Here is a 24,635-nt window from a genome sequence, read left to right as displayed (position 1 = left end):
TTTTAAATGTTTAAAATCTCTTTTCATTTTATGTTGAATCTACTTGAATTACACAGATGGCCTATTTTGAATTGACAATTTTCAGTAAAAAGTGTCTAGTTTGTATCCTTGTTTACAATCTTAGTTTCCCTCACTTGTAAATAATATGCCCATTCACAAACATGAATGGGCATTCCCACCCCAATATCACTGATTATCTGATATTAATCACTTTGCCCTTTTAGGCAGTGGTAGAACCAGGATGTTTACATAGGGGTGGCCAAGAAGGGGGCAGCAACCAGTCTTGGGTGGCACAGAAATCTTCATTATTTCAATATAGAAATGGATTTGACTATAAAGTACTGGACTGTTTTAGTGCCTAAAACACAACTGATTTTATTTCCTAGGCTCCAGTTATTTTAATAAAAGGTTTCACTATAGCTTTATTGCTCAGTAACTTGGTTCTGGGTCTTAACACTTCCAAAATCTTGTTCTCCATCATTGCATAGGCCCACTCATGGATGAGACATGCAGATAACTATAGTGAACCTTCATTGAATTTTATATAATCAATGAACTTAAAAAGCTATTAGCCAATGTATAATATTCTATTAGTTGTCAAAATGAATTCATTGCAGGACATTTTTCATACCTTAATCGTGCAAAGTACAAAGAAAAATATTGTAAGAATGTAAAATAAGTTCCCTTTTAGTCTGTCACTCTCGTCATCACGTCAGATGACCGAAGAATTGGGGTCTCACTTAGAGAGACCAATCCACTTTGAGTGTAAACATAATGAGCCAATGTTGGCTCTCATTGGCATGACATTGTTGCATCCAGCTGCTGCTGATCACACCGTGAGTATAAGTAGGCAGCAGGTGCAGAGCATATTTAGCTTTTCACTTCAGTGCTGAGCTATCACATTGTTTTGCTCCTGACTACACTACTGAGAGAGGAAGACTGAACAAGTTCAGAGCGTTCTTTGAGAGGTCTTTGTGTTGGTGTTACAGCTCTTCAGCAGTGGTGATTTCCCATGTTGAGGGGGATGCACACATCAGGCTGCACTACCCCGTTTGTGTTGCAGGCGCCATCTCCCCTGTGCATTCAGCACTCTATAAGAGAACAATCACGGCAGCGTTTTTTTTTTTTAAACAATGTTGCATCTGGCAGACTCAACATTACGTCTTTGTAAAGATGATGTGGGTCTTGCTATAGACATCGTATCACCCAGCGTTTCTGGATGCAGTCGTTACCTGCCACTGGGTGATGGTCAAGATCGCTGCCTCACCTGCCTGGACATTTAGCACGCTTAGGTGGCATTTGTGGATGAGTCATGTTCTCATTGCAGGAAGATGATCATCTTGGAATTGCAGGCCAAGCTCCGTTACCTCAGAGGGGTTGAGCTCCGTTGCCTCTGCCTCAATCTAGTTCTCGTCATGGCGGCAGTCAGATGGTGACCACTTCAGGCAGTAGCACGGGCAGGCTGAGGGTAAGTGTGATGGCAAACCCTCCAGGGAACCAACCCTCAGGGGACCATAGCTCCTCTTGCACTCCGCAACCAGTTGAGCTGCCAATGGAACATCCTCGGCCCTCTACAAGGAATGTACCAGAAGTCTAATTTGGCACTCCTCCCAATGACCAAATGTCGATCACTGAATCGAAGGGTGAGCTGGAGCTTTCTGGAGACAAAGATTCAGCTACGCTGCTGCCTCCGGGACTGCAGCAATGCCCGAATCGGATCCAGAAATAACAGCAACCTGGAAGAGCAAGAGGCCTCGTGACGGGTGACGCAGAGAGAGAGGGAACTTCTCTTTGGGGGATGGTGAATGCACCTCTCCTTCCTTCGCAAGAGGGCCGGGTGGAGAATCTGGTTTCCAAAAATCTCGACAGAAAAGCGGTTTTCTCTGTCTCTGGGTCCCAAGAGGGCAAGGAGAGTTGCGGACAGACCAACACCAGACCAAACTCATCCTCCTCTCTCGCCAGCAGACAGCAACGGTTCGAGAGCGTCATCAAAGGCCCTACTCATGCACTCTCTACCAAAAAGTGGAACCAGGTAAGTGTTGCACTGCACACTCAGACCCCTCTTCAGGTCCCTGTGTTCAACCTCGCTGCCCCACTGTGGGTACATTGATGGTCCCGCTGGTCCAGCTTGTTTGGTGTCTAGGTGCCTGGCTAACCAAACCATCATGCTGGCTCCTCTGGACCATCAGACTTGCAATTCAGTTCGCCTGGCATCCCACCAAGATCAGCAGCATCTGCTTCACATCAGTGAAGGCGGCTGATGCTCCTGTCTTGGGTTCGGAGATCCCAGTCCTACTGGTGAAGGATGCAATTAAGCCTGTCCCTCCAGCCGATATGGAGATGGGTTTTACAGCCCCACTTCGTTGTACCCAAGAAAGAAGGTGGATTATGACAGATCGTGGAATCCGTATCTTGAACCAGTCCCTTCATGGGTTACCGTTCAAGATGTTGATGCAGGAACGCATATTCTTGTATATCTGCCCCCGAGATTGGTTTGCAGCGATTGACCTAAAGGACATGTATTTTCATGTGTTGATTTTTCCGCACCACAGAATATTGCTGCGGTTCGTGTTTGAAGGACGAACATATCAGTGCGAGTTCCTGTCCACCGGGATGTCCCTGTTGCCCCGTGTCTTCAGGTTGCGGAAGCAGCCCTTGTTCCCTTGAGAATCCCATTGAGTCCCTCAATGACTGGCTCATACTAGCTCAGTCTCAGAATCAGTTGGGTGCACACTAGGGGTGTGGACGGATAGTCGAACATTCGAATATTCGTTCTGCTCCAATTATTCGATAAATAAAAATGATATTCGAATTTCGCAAAAAAAAAAAAAAAAAGTTCACAATAAAACCTAATTTGGTCACTTTCTGTGATTCTCCACGGCATATTTGAAGATGTAAGCAAGCAAAAAATAATTAATGAATGAATAAGGGGCCGTTCACATATCGCGCCGAAAAACGCGTGTTAAATGCTAGGCGTTTCTCCTCCTTTCCAAAGCGCTCGGGCAGAAGCGCTCCTGAGGCATCTGCCGTTTCTAAGCAACAATGACGCGCTCTCTCTCCATGAAGATGCGGAAATTTCAGCAAAGGTTATATGGATTTGCAGCACAAAAAAAATAGCTTTCAGTAGCTCTGCAACTAAATTTATTTCAAAATAGCAATCCATATACAGCTATGATCAGCTGTTCCTTCATCTTGGCTGAGCTTTCAATGTTGTTACGGGAAAGGATGAAACTGAATGTTTAGTTCTTGTCACATGACCTGCAGTGTGCTTGCAGCATTCTGAAAAGTTAAGATGTTTTTAACTTGATGCGTTGCGGACGCGCCCGGAAAAATGGGTCGCACCACGTGACTTCGTTGCTTCCGTTATGAGCGCGCATACCACGCACCTACATTGGAAATAACGAACTTGAGTGTGCAAAAGACACGATATGTGAACAGCCCCTAAGAACTGCGGTCTTCTACAGTACTTCAGATATGTCGTGCAGAATCACAGAAAGTGACCAAATTCAAGAACATTGTTGCAGCATCTATCAAGCAACGAATAAACACTGCTAACTTGGAGAATGCAGTGAAAACTCCTCTTCTCGCATCTTCCCTAGACCCTCACAAACATCTCAGGTTGCTTGATGAAAACATGAGAGAAGTAAAAAAAAAAACCTTTTTGAACATTATCGGAACATTTCCCTTGATGCGAGTGGTGTGGATGCAGCCGCCGCCACCAACAATGAAGAGGATGCAATGACCACTCGTCGGAAAAGGCTGAGACAGTTCTTCAGCGATGATTACAGAGAGTCCAGCCAAGACGAGTGGGAACAGTTCTTGCTGGAGCCATGTATTCCACCAGATGAGGATCCCATTCAGTGGTGAAACGAAAACACGAAGCGCTTCACAAAACTTATTCGCTTAGGACACCGTTATTTGTGAGTCCCGCCAAGGTCTGTGCCGTCAGAGTGCGTTTTCTCCGCGGCCGGCCTTATTGTTAACAGACTAAGGAGCCGACTTTCCCCCAAACATGTTTACATGCCCGTATTTCTTAACAAGAACATGTAAAACATGTGAAAAAAAAGCAAAAAGGATTTGTTGACAGTTTCAAAATTTCAAAGTTAAATGTAGGCTACGTTCTACAAAATAAAAAAAAGATCAATGCAGAAAAAACCCTTGATTGGTTATATAACGTTGGACAGAATGTTGATCCGGCCATCGCGTATATTCAGCGCACATAAGGTAAACGTTTTGCAAACGTTTTTTACAGAAATATAAACAGGTCGACGAATCGATGCGCATATTTTGCGGCTAAGTATTTTTTGCGTCGACGTCCTCGATGACCTCGACGCGTTGTCCCAGCCCTAGTTACATGCATAACCGAGACCTTTTTTCATGCATTTAAATATGGTTTCATTTTCTTTTCATTTTTGTACTTTACAAATTAACAAAAATGTATGCATATTTTCTAGTACATTTAACTGCACTGTACTAACATTTGGCCTACTTGTGCATTAAATACAAATATTATTCACATACAGTTGAAGAGTGTGCGCCATGAGCACAGTAAAATGGCTGACAGGAAAGGAAAGTTTTTAATGGCCTATATATATCTCATCAGACCACAGTTCCCTTTTGCTCTACTGAAGTTCATTTTGCACATGTACCTTTTCTGTGCTCGATTAAATCACGCACCGAGGGCAAGCTGAAGTCCCCTTCTGAAGAGTCTCCTGTTTGTTGTAGTCGCAAAGAGATATGGCCATTCTGCGTCTTAATATTTTTTAATAAATACATTTTTGAACTCATTAAAAATGCTAAAAACCATTAAACTGCACTGCACTTTTAGTTTATGTAGTGTATTTTAGTGTATGCTCCCTCCCACCAGCTATGGTCGCTGGGTGATGTCTTGATGTTTCTTCACAAAAAGTCACAAAGACTGCCCCCAAAATCTTGACCACCTCTCTTCCCCTTCTGTGGAATGAGCTGCCAGGCTCCATCTGAACTGAATCGATCACAACTTTTATGATACAGCTAAAGACATGCCTCTTCAGCAAGTTTTTAACCACTTCATATGCTTATTTTTATTAACAGAAAATAAAACACTTCATATGCTATTATGCTTAATAGCTTTCTAACAAACCTGATATCGTAAAATTAGGAGTGTGCAATATATATCGTTTCCCATAATATTGCAATTGTTGTTTCAACAATGTGCAATTTGACATTATCAATTATTTAGCAAAAACCAAACAAAACACCTATGAAACACAATTGAGATTGAAGATAGAGTGTCAATAGTCCATTTGAGAGATAGATGGTGTTGGTAATGCACTTATAAGTCTGCAATCCACCATAAAGCAAACAAGAGGAAGCCTCACCCCACTAGTGATGGGAAGTTCAATTCTTTTCCGCGAACCGGTTCTCTCAGACGGTTCGATTCAATAAACCCGTTGAAAAAAACGGTTCAGCGGTTCTTTTACGCTCGACGTAATGACGTCATTGGTGATGACGTAATGGCGTCACGTCTATCAAACATTCAAATATATAAAGTCAGTAATCAACTTCAGTCAGTTAAAAACCTCATAATCATGAAACGTTTACAATTAAGTTTTGCAACAACGCACCCAAATACAGTAACAGCAGAATACAGTAAAATATAGTTATTTTATCACACTTTTCGATGTTTAACAAAATACTTACAAAATTACACGCATGCGCAGTATCATCAGTTCATCGGTTCTCAAATCGGACGCGTCCGAAAGAAACGGTTTTCGGTTCAGTGTACTATGGATCGGAAAACCGATGCAACCGGTTCTTGACTCGAGAACGAGAACTGCTCCAGCAGTGGGCGTGTTCGTTCGTTATCTGGCTCGGCTCAGTGTTCATATTCAGTTCGGTCTTCACAGCAGTTCAGTCAGTGTACTGTTTGAGTACATGAATTACTCTGGGATATTGGTTTATTCTGACTCAGAGGGAGTGTCAGTCACGTTAAAAAACTTAACAGCTTAAGTAATTTGTGGATTAATGCTTATTGGTGACACAAACTGTTTCAAACAATTCAGTTTGTTTTGGTGAACTGGTTCAACCGGTTCACTAAGAAGAACCGGTTAAACTGAACGATTCGTTCACGAATCGGACAACACTGCACCCCACAGGCTGTATTGAGGACGCATAGTACAGTTCAGGCATTTTAGTGTATCAGAGGTTAAAAAAATAAATAAATAAAAAACTATATAAATACAGTTCAGTTTCTTGCACAGACCGATCGTTTTGTGTCTTTACACATCAAAGTATCATCACAATCTGCATGGTTTAATTTGGTTTTGTTTGTTTATTTTTTACCCATGATTCCCTTGCACTTGAATTATATGACTAACTGAATGCAATGGTTTGAGTAAAATTACTCAGTTTGTGTTCTACTGAAGAAACAAAGTTACCTACATCTTTTATGCCCTAGGGCAGTGGTTCCCAACCTTTTTCACCTCGCGGCCCACACAACCACACACATATTTTTGCATGGCCCACTTCAAAAAAATTAACTGACCCCGCTATTGTTGGATTAATAACTAAGCATTTTAGAAGCTAGACTGTTAACTGTATTTATTGAATGAACTAGGGCTGTGCGATATGGACAAAAAAAAAAAAAAAAACTTTCGCGATTTATTTTATCAATTTTGCGATTTTGACACACTGATATGCTTTTACAGTCATAAATGCATTCAGGATTACTTTTGAAACATATTTACAAAAGAAAACCAATTAGACCTTCATCAAAAAAATTGTAACGTCTCTAGAACAGACATAAGTCAAAATTATCACTATAGTAAAGATGTAACAAAATGTATAGACTGTCCAGGGGCTTTTTCTTTTCTTTTTTGCCATGCATTGTCCATAGAGCTTATTAATTGTAGCGGTGCCTCAGGTGTTTGCAGTGTGTATACAGTATGTGTATGCGGTCTGCAGCAAGAGCACATAAATATTAAAATAATGCATGAGTGCGAATCTCTCTGTTCGCACGCAGATTTCCTTTGCGCTGTCACAAAGCGAGACGTACTTATTCAGATACACGTTGTTCTGCGCAGAGAGTATGCGCACTTAAAACGTGTCTCCTCTCACTTAAACTGTGTCCTGTGCGCTCACAACTCTCTCTATGCTCATGTGTTAGATAGTAATTATTTTAGCACATTTTCATTTGTAGCCTTTTACCGCGTGCAGTGTAACGCTCTGATCCGTTAACATGGGCTCGGAAAAAAGGCTAATCACAGACAGTGTGTGAACCTGGAGTTACAGGCATATGCCCAGTCTGTTATGTTCTCGCTAGGCGCAATACATTCTGATTGGATCGGATAGCATACTACGGGAGGTCAGGGCCGCGGAAAATCGTGCTATAAAGCAATTTAGAAATTGCGCACGCTCAAATCGTGATTTTATGATGATTTCTATTAATCGCACAACCCTAGAATGGACTGGAAATGAACAGAAAATAACTCTGGCTGGCACCGCTCAAATCGTGATTTTATGATGATTTCTATTAATCGCACAACCCTAGAATGGACTGGAAATGAACAGAAAATAACTCTGGCTGGCACCGCTCAGCAAAACAGGAAAACCAGATCCAGGCAGAGCTTGGCAGTGGGTAGATAGTCACCGCAGCAAGCAGTCAGGAGGAAACACAACAGCCATTTATGCATGTTTGAATTTGATGTTCTGTAGCATATGCAGCAAAAATATCTAAGATAAATTGATGGTTTATTCTTTAACCAATCAGCGAGCTTGAATAGTGGAAGCATAGTTACAGTTTAATATTTATATTTTGTTATTTAATTATATATATGAAATGATGTTATGTTATGGCTTAGGCATTTTTACATATATTAAAAATATTATTAATTTTAATAGTAATTGGCGGCCCACCTGCAAAACCACCGCGACCCACTAGGGGGCCGAGGACCACAGGTTGAAAACCACTGCCCTAGGGGTATGCAGATAAACAACAAAAAAAATTATTTTCAGGTGAACTATCCCTTTAAGGCTCTTGCATTGGCTTTCAGGATTGCAATTAAAACTACACCCTCACACTTCACTACCCAAAACCATGTTCCTTCCTGACAGTTATCAGTGAATAAGTGCCTGATATATATATATATATATATATATATATATATATATATATATATATATATATATATATATATATATATATATATATATATATATAATACAAATATACGTTTTACTGTAGAGTTTAACTTAAAAAAAAAAAAGAAAGGGAAATCAAGCAGAAGGAAAGATGATACAGATAATTAAAATGCAGCATCTACAACATCTACAACAAAAAACGTTTTCAGGAAGACTCTAGCTGTTATTTCACTCAGATTAAAACAGTAATTTGTCTCTTTAACATGTAAACACTTTAGTCTGACCAAAATCAAAATAGTTTAAAATGGAAGGTAATTTAGAGAGCTGTGCCAACCATGTATTTCATGCATACAGAAAAGTCATAGAATGCATACTAGTTGTATCGAGCTTGAATGGTGTTTCAGTGTATAGTGTTGCAATAACAAAACATGCAAAGCAAAATGCTGTAAATGTGTTACATTCAAATAAAACTATGCCAAAGTTGAGATTTATTTAGATAAAAGAAGCTAAATAATTACTTGGGCATACCAGTCAAAAACACTGAACATACACATCAACTGGTGGACAAACAGACAGAAAGCTACGTACCAAACATAACAATACGGGGACTGAGAGGGTAGTTGGATGTATCACACACTCCTGAAGAGAGACAGACAGACTAAGAGAACATAGACACACTGACACATATCATCTAGCAAAGCAAAAATTACAACCAACAGCCTGTTTGTACATTACAGAGGCGGAAAAACTGAAGTGTGTCCAGTGAGAGTGAATATGGGTGTGCAATGTCCTGCAATAATCCAAAAATAGTGTTGTAATTTTCTTCCTGAAGCCAGCAAAATTCCTTCCACATACAAACCACAAAAAGGAAACAGTGGATGGGACATAGACAGATATGTAAAGATGGACAGTGTTGGCCTGTTGATAGTGTGATGTTGTAGTTAAAAATATGTATTATTTATTTGCTGCTGCTGTTGTTGTTATTATTATTATTTAAGCCTTAAACTAATACCCATAAGAACACTTCAATTGCACCCCTTTCAAAAATATTACTTTCATCACCAGTGTAATCTGAACGCCCACTCTAACACCATTGTGAATTTGATGTAATTACTGTATTTCCTAAAAAACTTTTTCTCAAACTAAACTCACTTCACATTATTAGTACACATTCAACATACGACCCAGAGATACTGAAGTCATACTTATAGTAATTACAAATAAATACTCAAGCTGTAAAATATACTATATACTAAATATACTATTACTACCTTAAACTATTAGTATTAATTCAGTACTAAGTGCTGAGACACTAAAATTTTAAGTATATATAATACAGTGCTGTATTAATTACAAATTAAAATATTAAATACCTTGGGCACTTTTGTCACTTTATTTCTGACCCAACACTAACAACATTGTTTTTTTTATATAAATACATTTCTTCTGAATTGCTAGTTGTGCACCTGAATGTACATATGTAATATTATTTAATATTACTAAGCACTTATCTCTGTCAAGATCACTATCAGTAGATTACTACATCCCCCCAGATGAACTTAGTCCATGTAGAAGTTATTTCATCACCCAGTTCAAGAACTCATCGTAATCCAGATGGTTTTTGCACTTTGCTCATATAAGGAGATAGAATTCGTCTCTCTAGAAATTCTAACCATATTTAGAGCTGCATGTCTGTTTGGCTTGGCTTAATTCTGCCACAAAGCAACACTCTACATTCATGCGGAATGCTCTGACAAATAATCTTCAAAAGCTCGGAAAACACACACAAACACACACACAAGAGCGGAAGTTATCCATAAATCAGTCAATAACGTTATGATGAGCATTTTACATTTTCTGAGCACTTTCGTAGAAAAAAATACCATGTAAGGGCCTCAGATATCAATGATATGAAAATATATTATTGTACTTTGAATAATACCATATTAAAGACTATATAGGCTGTGTATACCCAAATTTGAACAGATGAGGATTTGTAAAAATATAAAATATTTCCAATCCTCAAGAATGAATTTTCCAAATAAAAGTATTGCGGTGGCCATTTTACAAAGTTTGTCTAAGTGAAAGGGCGGGTGTTTCTTCATGGGATCATTAAAGTCTTTATATAGGCTAACGTTAGTCCTTAAACGTTACCAGATGTGGGCTGACATAAGATGCCCGCTGGTATTAAATACACGTGTCATCTGAAAACTAGCAAAAAAAACTGATGTGTGGACATACCTAATAAATTAGGCTGTATAATTATTTCGGACGTTGTGCGCTTCTGTTTTCAAACTGCAGCCAGAAGTTTGGCTCCTTCACCGTCTTGTCTAGCTAATCTTTATCTCGAGTTAATCTTATGTTATATATAGATTTTCAATAATTTTCTAGACAAAAAACGAAACGAAACACTTTCGCAAGTTTTTCACTGTAATTACCTATCCATCATATACATTGCAGCACTGTAAAGTTATTCAAGGAAAAATTAGGAAACGTGCCATAAATTATTTGACTTTACATACCTAAATCGTCCATCAGTTAAAGAAAAATGAAGAAGAAGAAAAAAAATCTAATTAGTATGACTTCCCGATGAAATAACCTTTTATTATATCTAATATGTCTGGTGATGTCTTTTTCCTGCTTGCCCCGAAGTTTCCAGGCTGGGAGTTGTCCTCAGACTATGCCGTTTTCTTATTCCATAGGACGTAACGGTTCAGAGGGGCGGAACTAGTTACATTTCCAGCCCATATTTGGGATTAAAAATTGCGCATTTGCTGTTCATAATGTTGATACCGACTGCTGGGAAATTACAATAATAAATAATGAACTGTATAAAAATATACTTCAATGCATAAGAGGTAAAAAAACAACAACAACAAAAAACAACACCACCAGGATGCGTCCTCAATAGATGTTTTTTTCCCCTCCTTCCTTTTATATGTACGACGAGTAGGGTAATAAGTGATCATTAATTACAACATTATCGGCTTAGTATTATTTAACTCATAAATGCTGATCTTAGCACAGTTGGCCTAATTAATTGGCTTGCTTGCTAATACAAATCTTAGGACAGTAACTTAAAAAAAAAGAAAAAAAAAAAAGATGTTTTTAAACATGTATTATGATTAAAAAAAAAATGCATTATATATATATATATATATATATATATATATATATATATATATATACACACACACACACACAAATAAAAACATTGGAAAATAATATAAATAACATGGACTTTCCACTTTTGGGAAATGGGAGGGGTCAGAAAAGGAGGGATTTAGTACCGTGGTATAAAGTTAAAAGAATTATGGCATCACCACAATACTAGATTTTACAGAGCAAAGTTCCACTTCAAGTCGAAAACTACAACTACGTTTATATACCTCACTATAAAGCCATTACATGCGCTAAGAAATAGATTCCACTTTATAAAATAAAAAATTAATAATTAAATTCAACATGTTTTGGTCGTTTTTAGTGTGCAGTCCTTCAAAGACAATTGGTCTAAAACACTGCACACAGTGGTGAATGTGATGTTACAAAACCGCTGACCAAAGTATGCTTTGGTCTGAATGCAAATGCAAGTCCAAACAACCACAATCAGAATCAAGAAAAAAAAAATGCACGGGAGATCTACAGGGAAGGATAAAACATAAATTTAAAGCAATTTAAAAAGACAACACAATAACAGGTTTACTGCACAAATTCATGTTAAAATGTTAAAACTGAAACATGTAAATTTGCATTTCAAACCTGTCAACCAAACTTGCCCCATGTGACATTTGTGCTATTAAACCCCAATTATTTTTCTATTAAATAAAGAAACCAGTCATTTTGAAGAAAAACATTTCCATTTTCAAATGTGTCAGATGTAATTTAGTCACAGAAAAAAAAAAAAAAAAAAAAAAAAAAACATTTACAAAATGAGGTCAATTTAGGGGAAAAAAAATGCGTTTCAGTCCAAATAAAATATAAATAAACTTATTCATTAGTGATTCTCTGGATATTTATTACTGGCTTAGTTCAATGGTTAGTGGCAGCCAGACTTCAAATGTCCATCTGCAACATCTTTACGCCAAGTATCAGTCCTCACTTTGCTCCGCTTTAGTACACTCCTGATACTCTAGTCATTAATGTGCAGCTCATTGCACTGACTGTTCATTGGCTGTACTGCCACAGTCCTGTGGTTTCATAACATCAGGAAGTTCAGGAGGGTTGGAAAATGGTTCCACCTGCAGGGGCTCAAATGCATCATCTGTGGAAGGATGGTGGGAGAAAATTCAATTAGTGAGGTGTCTTTCTTTGCGTGTTTGTTATTTAAGAATATATGAATACAGTTTACCAAATAAATATTTAAAAAAAGCTCAATGTGAAAGGAAATATCTGTTTAACCATTAATTTGAATGGAATACTTTAAATCGACATCACAATTGTACAACATAATTGTTAAAACACATCATATAGCAGTCAAGAAAAATGTCTTATTCTAATTAAGACTGGTCATCCATTTTGACAATCACATGGCCTGGTCATATGTGACCCACTGATATAATGATAATAAAATAGCAAATTAAGTACACCCTCAAAAAACTATGAATTTTTAGTATTATTAAAAGGCCCCGGTATACTTCAAACGAAATGGAAGACCGAAATGATATGACGTCATTTTGAACAAAATCAGGCCAAAAAAATTAGTTTTGAGTTCATTTCGGCAGTTCGAAACAGCTCACCAAATCTAACTCTCTGGGCGAGTTTGTTTTGGCTCCTAAACACCTTTGAGCTGCCATTGGTGCATGGCGGTTACGCAATCAGTGGGTGTGTTCTTAAACTTCACCTTCTTTGATGTGTGATTTTTTTTTCCCCCAGTTCGTTCCTCATTCTGTGGAGGTCCTAAAGGAGAGCAACATCTTCTGAATACACTGGAGTGTTGAATAGCTATAGCTATATACAGCTATACAAATATATCCGCACCTGTACTAATCACTCACGGAGAGACTTTAAAGATTAAGAGAAAGTATTTTATTCCTAAAAAGAAATTGCATACCCAATAGCTTGGTGTCGACGACCCAGAATTATTCAAAAAGTGATGCAGAGACAAGTTTTCCAAAGACATGAAAAGAACAAAAGGAAAGAGTAAAGATATAAGGTAGCAAGTACCAAATACATGCGTTTCAAATAAATGTTACACCACACTGCTGCTGCTGCTGTTGTTCTTTCAATAAGAGAATTTAAACGGTATACAGTAAATTAAATGCCAAATGAATATACAATAATAAACCTTTGTTTTTATCAAAAGTAAATCATGAGACCACATAAAATATTAAAAAGGTGTAAAAAAATTATCCAGTTTAATAAAATAAATGAACACTAATAAAGTAACAAACTGATTCCAATACTTTTTCCACATCATGCTAAAGTTTTTAGACTGTGAGCCATTCACACTTTCCATAAAGGACTGATTATGGAATGGTGCTTTTGTATTGCAAACATGATACTTGACTCTGAACTGCTGCTAATCATTAGAATTTCAGTGGTAGAGCATTGTGTAAGCAGAGCAAAAGGTTGTGGGTTCGATTCCCAGGGAACACATTAGGTAAGAAAAAAAAAACATTTTGTATAGCCTGAATGCACTCTATATCGCTTGCACTCTATAAAGTGTCTGATAAATGTAATGTATAGGCGTGAGTGTCGCAACACATTTACATTAATATACACCCCGCCACAAGCAGCACGGGGGTGTTGGAAAGTTTGTTAACAGTATACCGTCACTCAACCTTTTCTAACAGCTTTTTGCCCCGAAACAAAGAACCAAACAAATTTGTTTGAAGTATATCGGGCCCTTTAAGACATTTAAAAAAAGATAAAACTGATAAATAGATAAAACTAGAGAGTGCACGAGTACTTAAGTATTTGGAAGTGACAGCAATGATAAATTATGTAAATGTTAATCGTGTGACTTTAAAAAATTATTTTGTAGTTTATGACACACACCACTGATACGAAAGGCCAGTCCTACAGTCGCAGGAGCCTGTGGTCTGGCTGTCTGATTTGTGAAGCCGCAGTCTCCAAGTGTCTTACTGTCTTCTAGAGGCTGCTCATCCTGAAACACAACATCGTAACTAAAACAGAAAAACCTGTAATTTCAGTCATTCTACAATACTTGAAGGTTAATATATATTAGGGGTGGAACGGTGCACAGACGTCACAGTTCGGTATGCACCTTGTTTCGGGGGTCACAGTTTGATACAATTACAACACAAAATAAATATAAATAAAAAAAGATATACTATGTTTGGTTTCTTTTCATTTATTTTGAACAGACAGTAGTACAAATTTAAAAAAATTTAAAATGCACATAGATGTGAAAATACTAAATATTATTACATACAAGGAATAAATTCTTGAAATTGATTTAGTTTACAGATCAACAAAGGGAAAAAAAACAGTGCTCATGTAACGTAGTCTATATATGCTGAGTTTTTGTGCAGTTCACATATATTTATGTGCAATAAGGGACTTTCATGTGCAGTACAATTTATTATTAGTATTACATATTAATACTAGATTAGTGTGAAACATAACTACTGGAATTATTATCAAACTGGAATTATTATACACAATTTTTTTTTCATTCTATTGCACATAATTTTATATTTGATCAAAACTAACATTTTTATTAGTATAGTCTTTATTATTATTATTATTTGTGTGTGTGTGTGTATATATATATATATATATGTCACCGTTGGAACGCGACTGAAACACAAAGCCTAAAATTGACATAATAAATAGTAGTTTAGCATTTAGATACGTTACGTCGGAAATATTATGGAATATTTAGGTTTATGCCGAATGAGTGAGGTAGGATACACGAACACAAAGCAAATAGTAGTATTTCGCAAACAGTTGAGTGCACAAGCCTTTAAAGTATACTCTGTCAGTCTGTGTGAGAGACGCTTTCAGAATTAGCACATGGTCACTGTCTAGTGGGCTTTCAAGTGCGCAACTCACGTGAAGGCATTAGCTGTTCTTCTGCTGGCGGACGGTTATTAAAAAGCGCTGAATTGCTGCGGGCGCCCCCTTCTGAAGTGTGAAGTGTCTGTATTCGTCGTAAGGTCTCATGTACCCAACTGAGATGTCCATACCGTGATGGTTCGGTACGAATACATGTATCATTCCACCCCTAATATATGTAATATAAATGAGTCCAAACCTTGTATAGTCTCTGTTCCTCAGCGGACCGCTTCAGAATGCCCTCCACAATGCATTTTAACTCATAGACAGTTGTTGATTCTTTGGCGTCTGTGAAGATTGTGGTTTTGCGATGCCTGATCATTAAGAACACATCCTAGACAATGGTGTGGGGATTAGTTAGTCAGCTTCCAACAACAGCATGCAGTGATTTGAGTGGTTGGACTATGCATTTAAGGCATGTATCTTTGAAAACGAATAATATTTTTAATCTTTAGTTTGATCCTGTGTGTCTAATTATCCAATTGTCTCCGCCATGAGTTCAAATACACCTCTTTCTGATCCCTCTCCCTTTTTCCAACAAGTGGAAATAAAGTTCCTTAAAAGCTACTTAACAGACCTATAACTGCAATTTGATGCGGTGTTCTTGATCATTGATCAGATATGCTGGAACAATGACCGGGACACATGCAGCTCATATTGTTTCCATATTCAGTTTGTTATGTGGCTCCTTTGTTGGCCCTTTGAGGGAAACTTTACTGATCAGCAGATTCAGTATGGTTAGGGGCAGGTGTAGGGGTGGGATTTAGGGAAGGGGACAAGTAAGGTCCCAAAAAGGCAGTATCGGTTGCAAGAAGTATAAGCAGCATTTAACACTACTTACACTTAATAGCATCTGACTACCATACCATAACTTACTGCAAATTGGTATTAAAGGTAAAATAACATATTTGATAGTTGTGTAAACCCTGTAATAGCATACAGATAAGAAGTGTGGTATAGTGAGGTACAATGGTGCAAAAACGATATCAAAACGCAATATTTTAGTTGCTCAGAGGTGCTTCTAGTTACCCTATGCGGCCCCAGAAGTAGAAGTATTAATAATCTCTCATCTAATCTGGATGCCTTACCTAATAATGTTCAAAAAGAGGCCCACAACCTAGGTGTAATTTATGACTCTGAACTGTCCTTCGATGCCCAAGTGACTAAAGTGGTGCATTCATACTTTGCACAACTAATGAAGTTAACAAAGGTTAAGCAATTTCTTTCTTTTGTAGATTTAGAAAAGGTCATTCATGCTTTTATCTCTTTCAGACTTGATTATTGTAATGCAATTTATTCTGGTATTGGCAGGCAAAACCTCCAAAGACTGCAGCTGATTCAAAATGCCACGGCTAGCCTTTTAACACATACTAAGAAAAGAGGCCACATTACATAAATTCTTGCTGTTCTTCACTGGTTGCCTGTGAGTTTCAGAATTTATATTATATTGCTTGTTTTTAAAGCTTTGAAGGGTCAGGCTCTATATTTGTGATTTGTTAACTTCTTATGAGCCTGATCGATGTTTGATATCATCTGGTAGGTCCCTATTAATATTTCCAATATCTTGACTTGTCACTGAAGGTGAGCGCCCTTTTGTTGTCCATGTCCCTAAGTTGTGAAACTTCCTGGCTGGGGATCTTAAGCAGGCAAGCAAGGTATCGTCTTTTAAATCATATTAAGACTCCCTTTATTGAATGGCTTTTTCTTAGCCTTGATGGTATTTTTGTACGGATAAATATTTTTATTGTAAAGCACTTAGTAACTTTGTTTTGAGAGGTGCTATACAAAAATAAATAAAATCACACAGTATTTTTATATATGCCTTGATACTGAATGATTAGTACATGGAAGTCTGCAGCGTCTGCTACTTAGCTGTTACTATACTGTGGATTTTACCCTATAAAGTCTATAATTGTACCACTGATGTAGCGCTATACTGACCAATAAGAACGCGGGACTGCAACTAGTTTTATAACTTCTTCTTTTCGAGCTAATCTCAAATGGATATTCACCCGCGCGGCCTTGTTTACAAAAGGCAATTTGAGCTATCTGGCACCCATAATCCAAACACAGTCAGCCTGTAAAGGATCAATCAAAGAGCGACAGTGAATCAAAAATAATGAACGCGAGAAATTTCTGAACAATTGTCACAAAAATAATGTAACGTTATAATATACTATAGCGAGATGTTCCCTGTCTTATGACTTACTTCACAATAACATAACGATAAATACTTAATTGATTTTACCTAAAACAAGACCGTTAACACGGGTAAAAAAAGATAAGAGGTGCGCATTACAACAACAAAAAGTTCTTCTCACCATTTCAGCGGTTCCGTAGTCAACATTCACCGCCTCAGAGCTCGCCACTATCCCACAATGCACTAAGACCGCGCATTGTGCTACGTCATCGCCCGCTCATGAAGTATTTGAACGCGTGTGGCGCGAGATATCACGGATGTTTATGATTATTGATAATAATAATTATATGCTTAAGTGATTAGTAGAAAATGACTATCTGAACAACCAGGAGGAAAACATAATGTAAGTAACGTTACATAACATTTGTTAAACATAATGTAACGTTAGTTGTATGAGTGTTTGTGGCGGAGGAAGAGCCCGTTAAAGAAGTGACGTTTTTAGAGTTAATTTATTTGCTGAATAAACAGTAACGTTAATTCCTAGTATATCATCATAACTGCTTTAGATAATAGTGTTTATTATTTGAATGCACGTAATCGGATGTTGTCAAATCAGTGTTTGTATTATGTGTCGATGTGTAGTAACACACATTTTTAGAGATTATTTGAAATATCCTCCTAAATGATTACGTTAATAATTTGGTACTAATCACAATGGATACAGTAATTTGTACCACAGAGTAACGTTAACGTTACTGATTTATTTTTCCCAATAATATATATAGTTTGTAGGATGGTTGCAATGATGGATGATAAATAATGTGTTTGAGATTTATCATATTAACGCATGTTATTCTCTGGTGTACTTTGTGTTTTATGTAAATGTACAAACTATAATAGTTACATGGTAACCATTATGGTTTGCATTAAGATAAAATAATTTTTTGCTCACAAAAATACAATGCTATTGCCTTGTTTTGGTAACGTTAATGGTCATTATTCAGAATCACAGTACCATCTGATATCATCAAATTACCATTTTACTTTCACAATATTTATAAGGGTACTTTAAAGATATAGTTAACTTAGTTATCAATGCTGGAATTATACTTTGTTTTCGAAATGTGATTTCATTATTCTTATATTTTATACCATAATGACTATAATGATTATAACATAACACACCATCTCTTGTTTTGTTATAGGTTAGTGCGTATTGATGTGGAGCATCAGCGAGCCAGCATTCACAGTTTCTTACACTGAAATGTCTTCTGAAAATTTGTTGAGCCTGCAATAGCATTTGAAGAACTGAAAGTATTTCCTATGTCGGCTCCCCATCAAACATCAGTAGTCAGCACACCTCTCCCTTTACCCACCCATTTCTCTCATGCCCAGCAGTCCTTTTCCCTAAAGAAACGGAGATGTCCCTTCTCTTCCTCATCATCTTCCTCCCTGTCTCCTCCACGGTCATTATGTCATTCTTTACCACCACGACCTCCATCTAAAGGATGCCCTCCACTCAGTCGAGTGTTCCACCACCGTCCCACTCCATGGACGCCCCTGTCACGCTCCCTTATAGAGTCACCCCCTCCTCGATCCGTGTACAATCCATCCCGACCCCAGACCTTTTTCGACCAGTGCTTTACCAATCTGGGCCTGATTGGACGAGGTTCCTTTGGTGAAGTTTTCAAGGTGAGACATGCTAGATGCCATCTGAGGATTTATATGAAATAGTATACTACCATCCTTTATATTTCCAGTTAGAACTCATGTCAGCCACCATCTTTTTCTGCCAAATTGTCTGGGCAATTTTTACACAAAATTTGTTTAAATGAAGTTTTTTAAGTTTTTTTTTAAATGCTATCTAGACATGATTAGTTTACAGGTGCATCTAAAAAAAAAAAAGAATATCATGGAATAGTTTTTTAGTTTTGGTATTTTAATTTAAAAAAGCAAACTTTCTTAAATCCTAGATTCAGTGCACACAAACTGAAATATTTCAAGAGTTTTTTGTTTTAATTTTGATGGTTATGACTTTAAAATAATTTACATTTTCTCAAAGATCAATCAAAAAAACATTTACAAAACAGAAATGTTCAAGATCTCCAAAGCAGGGACACTTAATGCTTGGTTGGGGATCCTTTTGCACAAATTACTGCTTCAATGCGGCGTGGCATGGAGGCGATCAACCTGTGGCACTGCTGAGGTGTTATTGAAGCCCAGGTTGCTTTGATAGTGGCCTTCAGCTCCTCTGTATTGTTTGTCAGATGTTACTTATCGTCCTCTTCTCAATACACCATAGATTCTCTGTGAGATACAGGTTAGGTGAGTTGGCTGGCCAATCGGGCACAGTAATTTAATGGTCAGCAAACCACTTGGATTGGTTTTGGTACTGTGGGCAGGTGCTAAAGTCCTGCTGCAAAATGAAATCAGCATCTTGTTGCTTGTTTGCCTTCTCTGTGCTGTGCTCGCCCCCGCTCGCTCGCCCCCTGCCTCCTTGATTTTGTCCCCCCTCCCCTCGCGTGTACAGAACTAGTCTAAAAAAAAGGACAACTGGCTCCATTATATGGAGATACTTCGGTTTTCAGACGTTGGGCGAACAGCAGGCAGATATCTACTGTAGGGCCCTATGATTTCCGCGATGCAGAAAATGCGGACGGAATCGCGGAATCCAGCCATAAAAACAGATTTTACAGTTTAACGCGGAATGTCACAAAATTTGTCAAATTTTGAATTAATTAATCAAAAGTAGGTCATTGCACTTACATCAAATCGCGATATGGACTAATATCTGCAAATATTAAGTCGGAAAAGTCTATTTAAATATGAATCCTGCATGTTCTGCCTTTCTGTGTTAATGAATGTTGCAGAAGTGTGTCTTCCGTTTATTACACACACTGAAGCACGTGTGATGCTCTCGGTGATTTCATCGTATGTCTTCTCACTAAATAAGGATGTAAACACATGAGGAAAATCTCCAGAACTGCTCTGAGAGTCACTTCATGAGCTTTTGACCATTTGATTTGAGTAAAACTAGCGTCATATATCACATCATAGACTGTAGTATCACACACACTGAACTGTAAAGGTAAACCCGTCAAAATAAAAGTATTTGCCAGAAATCTATTACTATTGTTCAGCAGAACTTACATATCCCACTACTACTACTATTAAAATGAAAAGAACATAATTTTTTAGGGAATAATCACACAACATTTCTTCCTTATTTTATTTTTAATAGTAAATCCCCTTTGTTTACCAAAAAAAATAAAGTTTGCTTAATTTTAAATAATTAAAAGATAAATTAAATGAATGTTTTATGCCTTCATTTGATAACCAGAAAAATGTGAATACACAGAATTTCTGAAACAAAAAAGGCTATTTAAATAATTTTTTTAACTAATTAAGTTGTTTTTATGCATTTAAATAATTACACATGCTAAAACAGAATTAGGTAACAATAAAACATATGGTGAAGAAAAAAATAAAACGTTTCATAGGGCCCTAAACTTAATATTTGCCATATTTGTTTTTGCAGTAGTTTTTGAGGGGTTATTTTTCCTGTAAAGATATCGATATATATCTTTTCCTGACAATCTTCCCAAGGCTGTGGTCATCCCAAAAAATAAATACCCTTTCCATGATATTTTACATTTTTGAGATGCACCTGTAAGTAAATGTGAACTACACATGCACATTAAACTGATGCAAATAAAATGGATGAATTTTCAGATAATGATTTTTCAAGATAATATCAAGATTTATTTATCAATGAATACACTAATGGTAATGTGATCTTTTATGTCTGTCAGGTGGTGTGTCTTTTGGATGGCTGCCAGTATGCTGTCAAACGTTCAGTGCAGCGTTTCCGTGGTGAGGTTGAACGAGCAAGAAGCATTGCTGAGGCTTGGAATCATGAGGGACTGCACCCACACCCTTACGTGCTTGGCTTCATTGCGGCTTGGGAGGAGGCTGGTCACCTCTACATCCAGACTGAACTCTGCTGTACCAGCCTACTGCTATACGCTGAGGAATCACCTTTTCACACTGGTAAACAGCACACTACACAAGAAAAAAATTCTCTTTTTTTATGACGGACGTATGTTACTGAAGCAAAGTTTGTTTGTTGTGCTAGGTGAGACAAGTGCCTGGATGTACCTGTGTGACATGCTTTCAGCACTTGACCACTTGCATGCTCATGGGTTTGCACACCTGGATATCAAACCAGCGAATATTTTCATTACCAAGTCTGGACGGCTCAAACTTGGAGATTTTGGCTTGTTGATCAAGCTTCCTACAGATGTCCGAAAACAAGTGAGAGAGGGAAAGAGAGAAATGGAGACAGAGAAGGTTGATTTACAGGAAGGAGACCCCAGATATATGGCCCCTGAACTATTGAGAGGGGAGTATGGGACTGCCGCAGACATTTTTAGGTCAGTAAATGTTACTAAGTTACCATATTTTTCGGACTATAAGTCGCACCTAAGTATAAGTCGCATCAGTCTAAAAATACGTCATGACGAGGAAAAAAACATATAAGTCGCACTGGACTATTAGTCACATTTATTTAGAACCAATAGAAAACATTACCGTCTACAGTCGCGAGAGGGCCCTCTGGTGGTTGTAGACGGTAATGTTTTCTCTTGGTTCATTTCTCTTGGTTCATGTTAAATTAATTTTCATAAATAAGTCGCACCTGACTATAAGTCGCAGGACCAGCCAAAATATGAAAAAAAGTGTGACTTATAGTCCGGAAAATACGGTAGTTATATTTAAATGCCAAAAAAAGAACTGAATCAGTTATATTGTGATTTGTATAAAGAGATGTCTTTATTTTCTCCACTTTTAGTTTGGGTGTTTCTATCCTGGAGTTGGCCTGTAACATTGAGGTTCCTAAAGGAGGAGATGACTGGCAGCAGCTCAGAATGGGTCACTTACCAGCAGAATTCACTTATGGTACTGTACATTATTTAGGGACAAAAAAAATATATCTCTGTATTTTTTTTTTTTTTACTCTGTCAGTTTGGCATGCATGCGCGCGGCGGCGCACGTTCTAAAACAAGTTTAGCGGAGAATCACAATGCTCAAAGGTTTCTGACAGCAAAATGAATTATTTCCATGTCTTTCTAACATTTAAATGGAGAATATAATTGTGAAATGTAAGTTATGCATTCAGAAAAACAGCACATCTGAAACGCATTAAACAGTACATCTCTGTCAACAGCAAATGCAGCCTTTCCGTCAGAGCCGCTTTAAACTGAAACTATATACCACCTTACAAGTTTTTTTAAGCCCTTAATATAAATCTTGTCACATATTTAGAAAAAACTGTATTATGCACTTTCTCCGAGATAAAGATATATTTTTTATAAAAGTTAAGTAGGGCTGCAGCTAACGATTATTTTGATAATCGATTAATCTGTCGATTATTTTTACAATTAATCGATTAATTTTTATGTACTTATATTTTAGTTTTGCCCATTTTTTTCCAATTAAATTATTTACAAAGGGTTTTTATCATTCAACATAGACGTTTTTAGAGATTTTAACCATTTTGCATTGTCATATCCTCATCAAAAATATACCTGGAGTTTTGTTTTATTATGTGTTAGTAATACTTTGTCAAACTCTTCTGCAATCAAAACACTGACCCATACTCTAGCAAATTTCACAAGGAGATTTCAAATAATGTTTTCACCATGGCAGTCCTTAGAGCTCCTAAAGTAGTTTAACATCCCGAACAAAGCTTAAGAAATCTTTCAGAAAATATTTTCACGAAGAATAAGAATAAAACAGAATAAATTTGCATTACATTGCATTTTATTATTTTTTTCCTGTAAACACACAACTTATACCTGGGAAACAGCTTTATAGCTTATGCTGCTGAGAAAATATTTTCACAAAGAATAAGAATAAAACAGAATAAATTTGTAAAGTAAAATCCATCAGAAGGTTGTCCAGAAAAAAAAAGAATTACACACACAAAAAACCTGCTTTGTGAAAAAGAGCAGTGAATACTTAGAAAAAAAGTGCACTTCAAATACATTTAAACATTTACCTCTCTCATTCAGTCATAATTAGGCTGCAAGACTGAATTATGAACTGGTAAACGACAAACTGATCACAGAACATGTTTGTAAATCTTTAAATGTTAATTGTTAAAAAGCATGTTATTAGCTTTTACGACAAAACATTTGCAAACAACAACATTGTACTGGAGAATCTGTACAAATAAAAGTCTTAAACAGTTAAACAGTTCAGTAGTGCAGAGTTTACAGGTTACTTTTCTTTTTTTGAAGACTCAAAGTAAAGTACTCCCACACTTTGGATGACTTCGTTCTATTAGTTTTATCTTCCGCTTTTTTCTTTTTCTTTCTCAAGCTTACTCCACTCATAGACAGTAAAAGAAATGGACACAGCGACCCCATTGGAACTCAATTGAGACAATTGAAGCCCATTTTTAGCGTTTTTTAGCACTTCCGTTTCTGACACGCAGACTCAAACGAAGCTTGACAACGTCAGCAACCTGTCTGACAGATTTAAATCTTCTAGTAGCTGTGCGTGCAAACTTCCATCGTTAATCTTGCAGAGATGGCGAGCTTGAGCGGGGAGTTCTTTGGCGTGAGTGAGCAGGAGTAAGTATTCTGATTAATTATTTTGTATAGTATTTTAAAATGTAACACCAGTACGCCATAATAAGTTAATTGCCCGCTAGCTTCTCCTCCTATCTATACGGTAATGCGACAGAGAGTCGAGTGGTTATGACGCAATCGTTAGCCTATTTGTTTACAAAAACTGTTTCTACGGGGCCATAATGTAACATAGAAGGTAATGGAGCCCTTTATGCATTGTCATGTATCTTTAGAAATAAATAATGGACAAACGGAGTCTTTAAATGCCTCAGATGTAAAGTCAATGGGAATGCTAACGCAAGTGAAGTTCTGCTACAAGATGGCGGCACGCAGCCGACTTCAACTTCCGGTCGACTTCCTTGCCGCCTGACTCCACTGCCTCTGTCTCCACCATCTCGCTGAATGCTGCAGACGCAGTTCGGGAAACATGTGACATAAAACGAGGCCAGCTATTGGCTATTCGCTACTTCTCCTGCTGTACTGGCTGAATAAAACCCTGCGGTGGCTCATTACTGCCACACTTTGGTCATCACAGATTTAAAATATGCACAAAATGAGCAGCTTACGGCAAATAAAAGTTGTTTAGCAACTAATCGATGACTAAATTAGTTGACAACTATTTTAATAATCGATTTTAATCGATTAAATCGATTTGTTGTTTCAGCTCTAAAGTTAAGACTCATCCACACCATCCTTAAATGTCTCATTTAAACAAGCCCCAG

The 24,635-nt window shown here is 37.4% G+C and overlaps 2 protein-coding genes across 5 annotated transcripts in view; one reads left to right on the top strand and one right to left on the bottom strand.

The window, feature by feature from the left end:
* Window positions 1-11,486: 11,486 nt before the first annotated feature.
* Window positions 11,487-17,541, bottom strand: LOC113056286 (elongin-B). The gene is made up of 4 exons (XM_026222928.1): window positions 17,463-17,541; window positions 15,341-15,475; window positions 14,119-14,227; window positions 11,487-12,382 (listed from the first exon to the last, which is right to left on the bottom strand). Exons 1-4 carry the CDS (start codon window positions 17,463-17,465, stop codon window positions 12,270-12,272), a joined length of 360 nt encoding a protein of 119 aa, XP_026078713.1. The 5' UTR covers window positions 17,466-17,541; the 3' UTR covers window positions 11,487-12,269.
* Window positions 15,492-24,635, top strand: part of pkmyt1 (protein kinase, membrane associated tyrosine/threonine 1) — a 61,491-nt gene continuing 52,347 nt past the window's right edge. For 2 of the 4 annotated variants that reach the window (XM_026222927.1, XM_026222924.1), the window contains exons 1-5: window positions 17,552-17,684; window positions 18,487-18,973; window positions 21,094-21,331; window positions 21,417-21,714; window positions 22,131-22,237. In XM_026222927.1, coding sequence (XP_026078712.1) covers window positions 18,605-18,973; window positions 21,094-21,331; window positions 21,417-21,714; window positions 22,131-22,237 — 1,012 coding nt within the window. In that variant the 5' untranslated portion in view covers window positions 17,552-17,684; window positions 18,487-18,604. Of the gene's footprint in view, window positions 16,797-17,551; window positions 17,685-18,486; window positions 18,974-21,093; window positions 21,332-21,416; window positions 21,715-22,130; window positions 22,238-24,635 lie in introns of those variants that run through there. The other 2 variants (XM_026222926.1, XM_026222925.1) reach the window with 2 other exon arrangements.

This window comes from Carassius auratus, chromosome 37 (assembly GCF_003368295.1).
Source record: "Carassius auratus strain Wakin chromosome 37, ASM336829v1, whole genome shotgun sequence".
Taxonomy (NCBI): Eukaryota; Metazoa; Chordata; class Actinopteri; order Cypriniformes; family Cyprinidae; genus Carassius; species Carassius auratus.
Note: the sequence above shows the minus strand (reverse complement) of the source record. Positions and strands in the feature narration are given on the sequence as shown.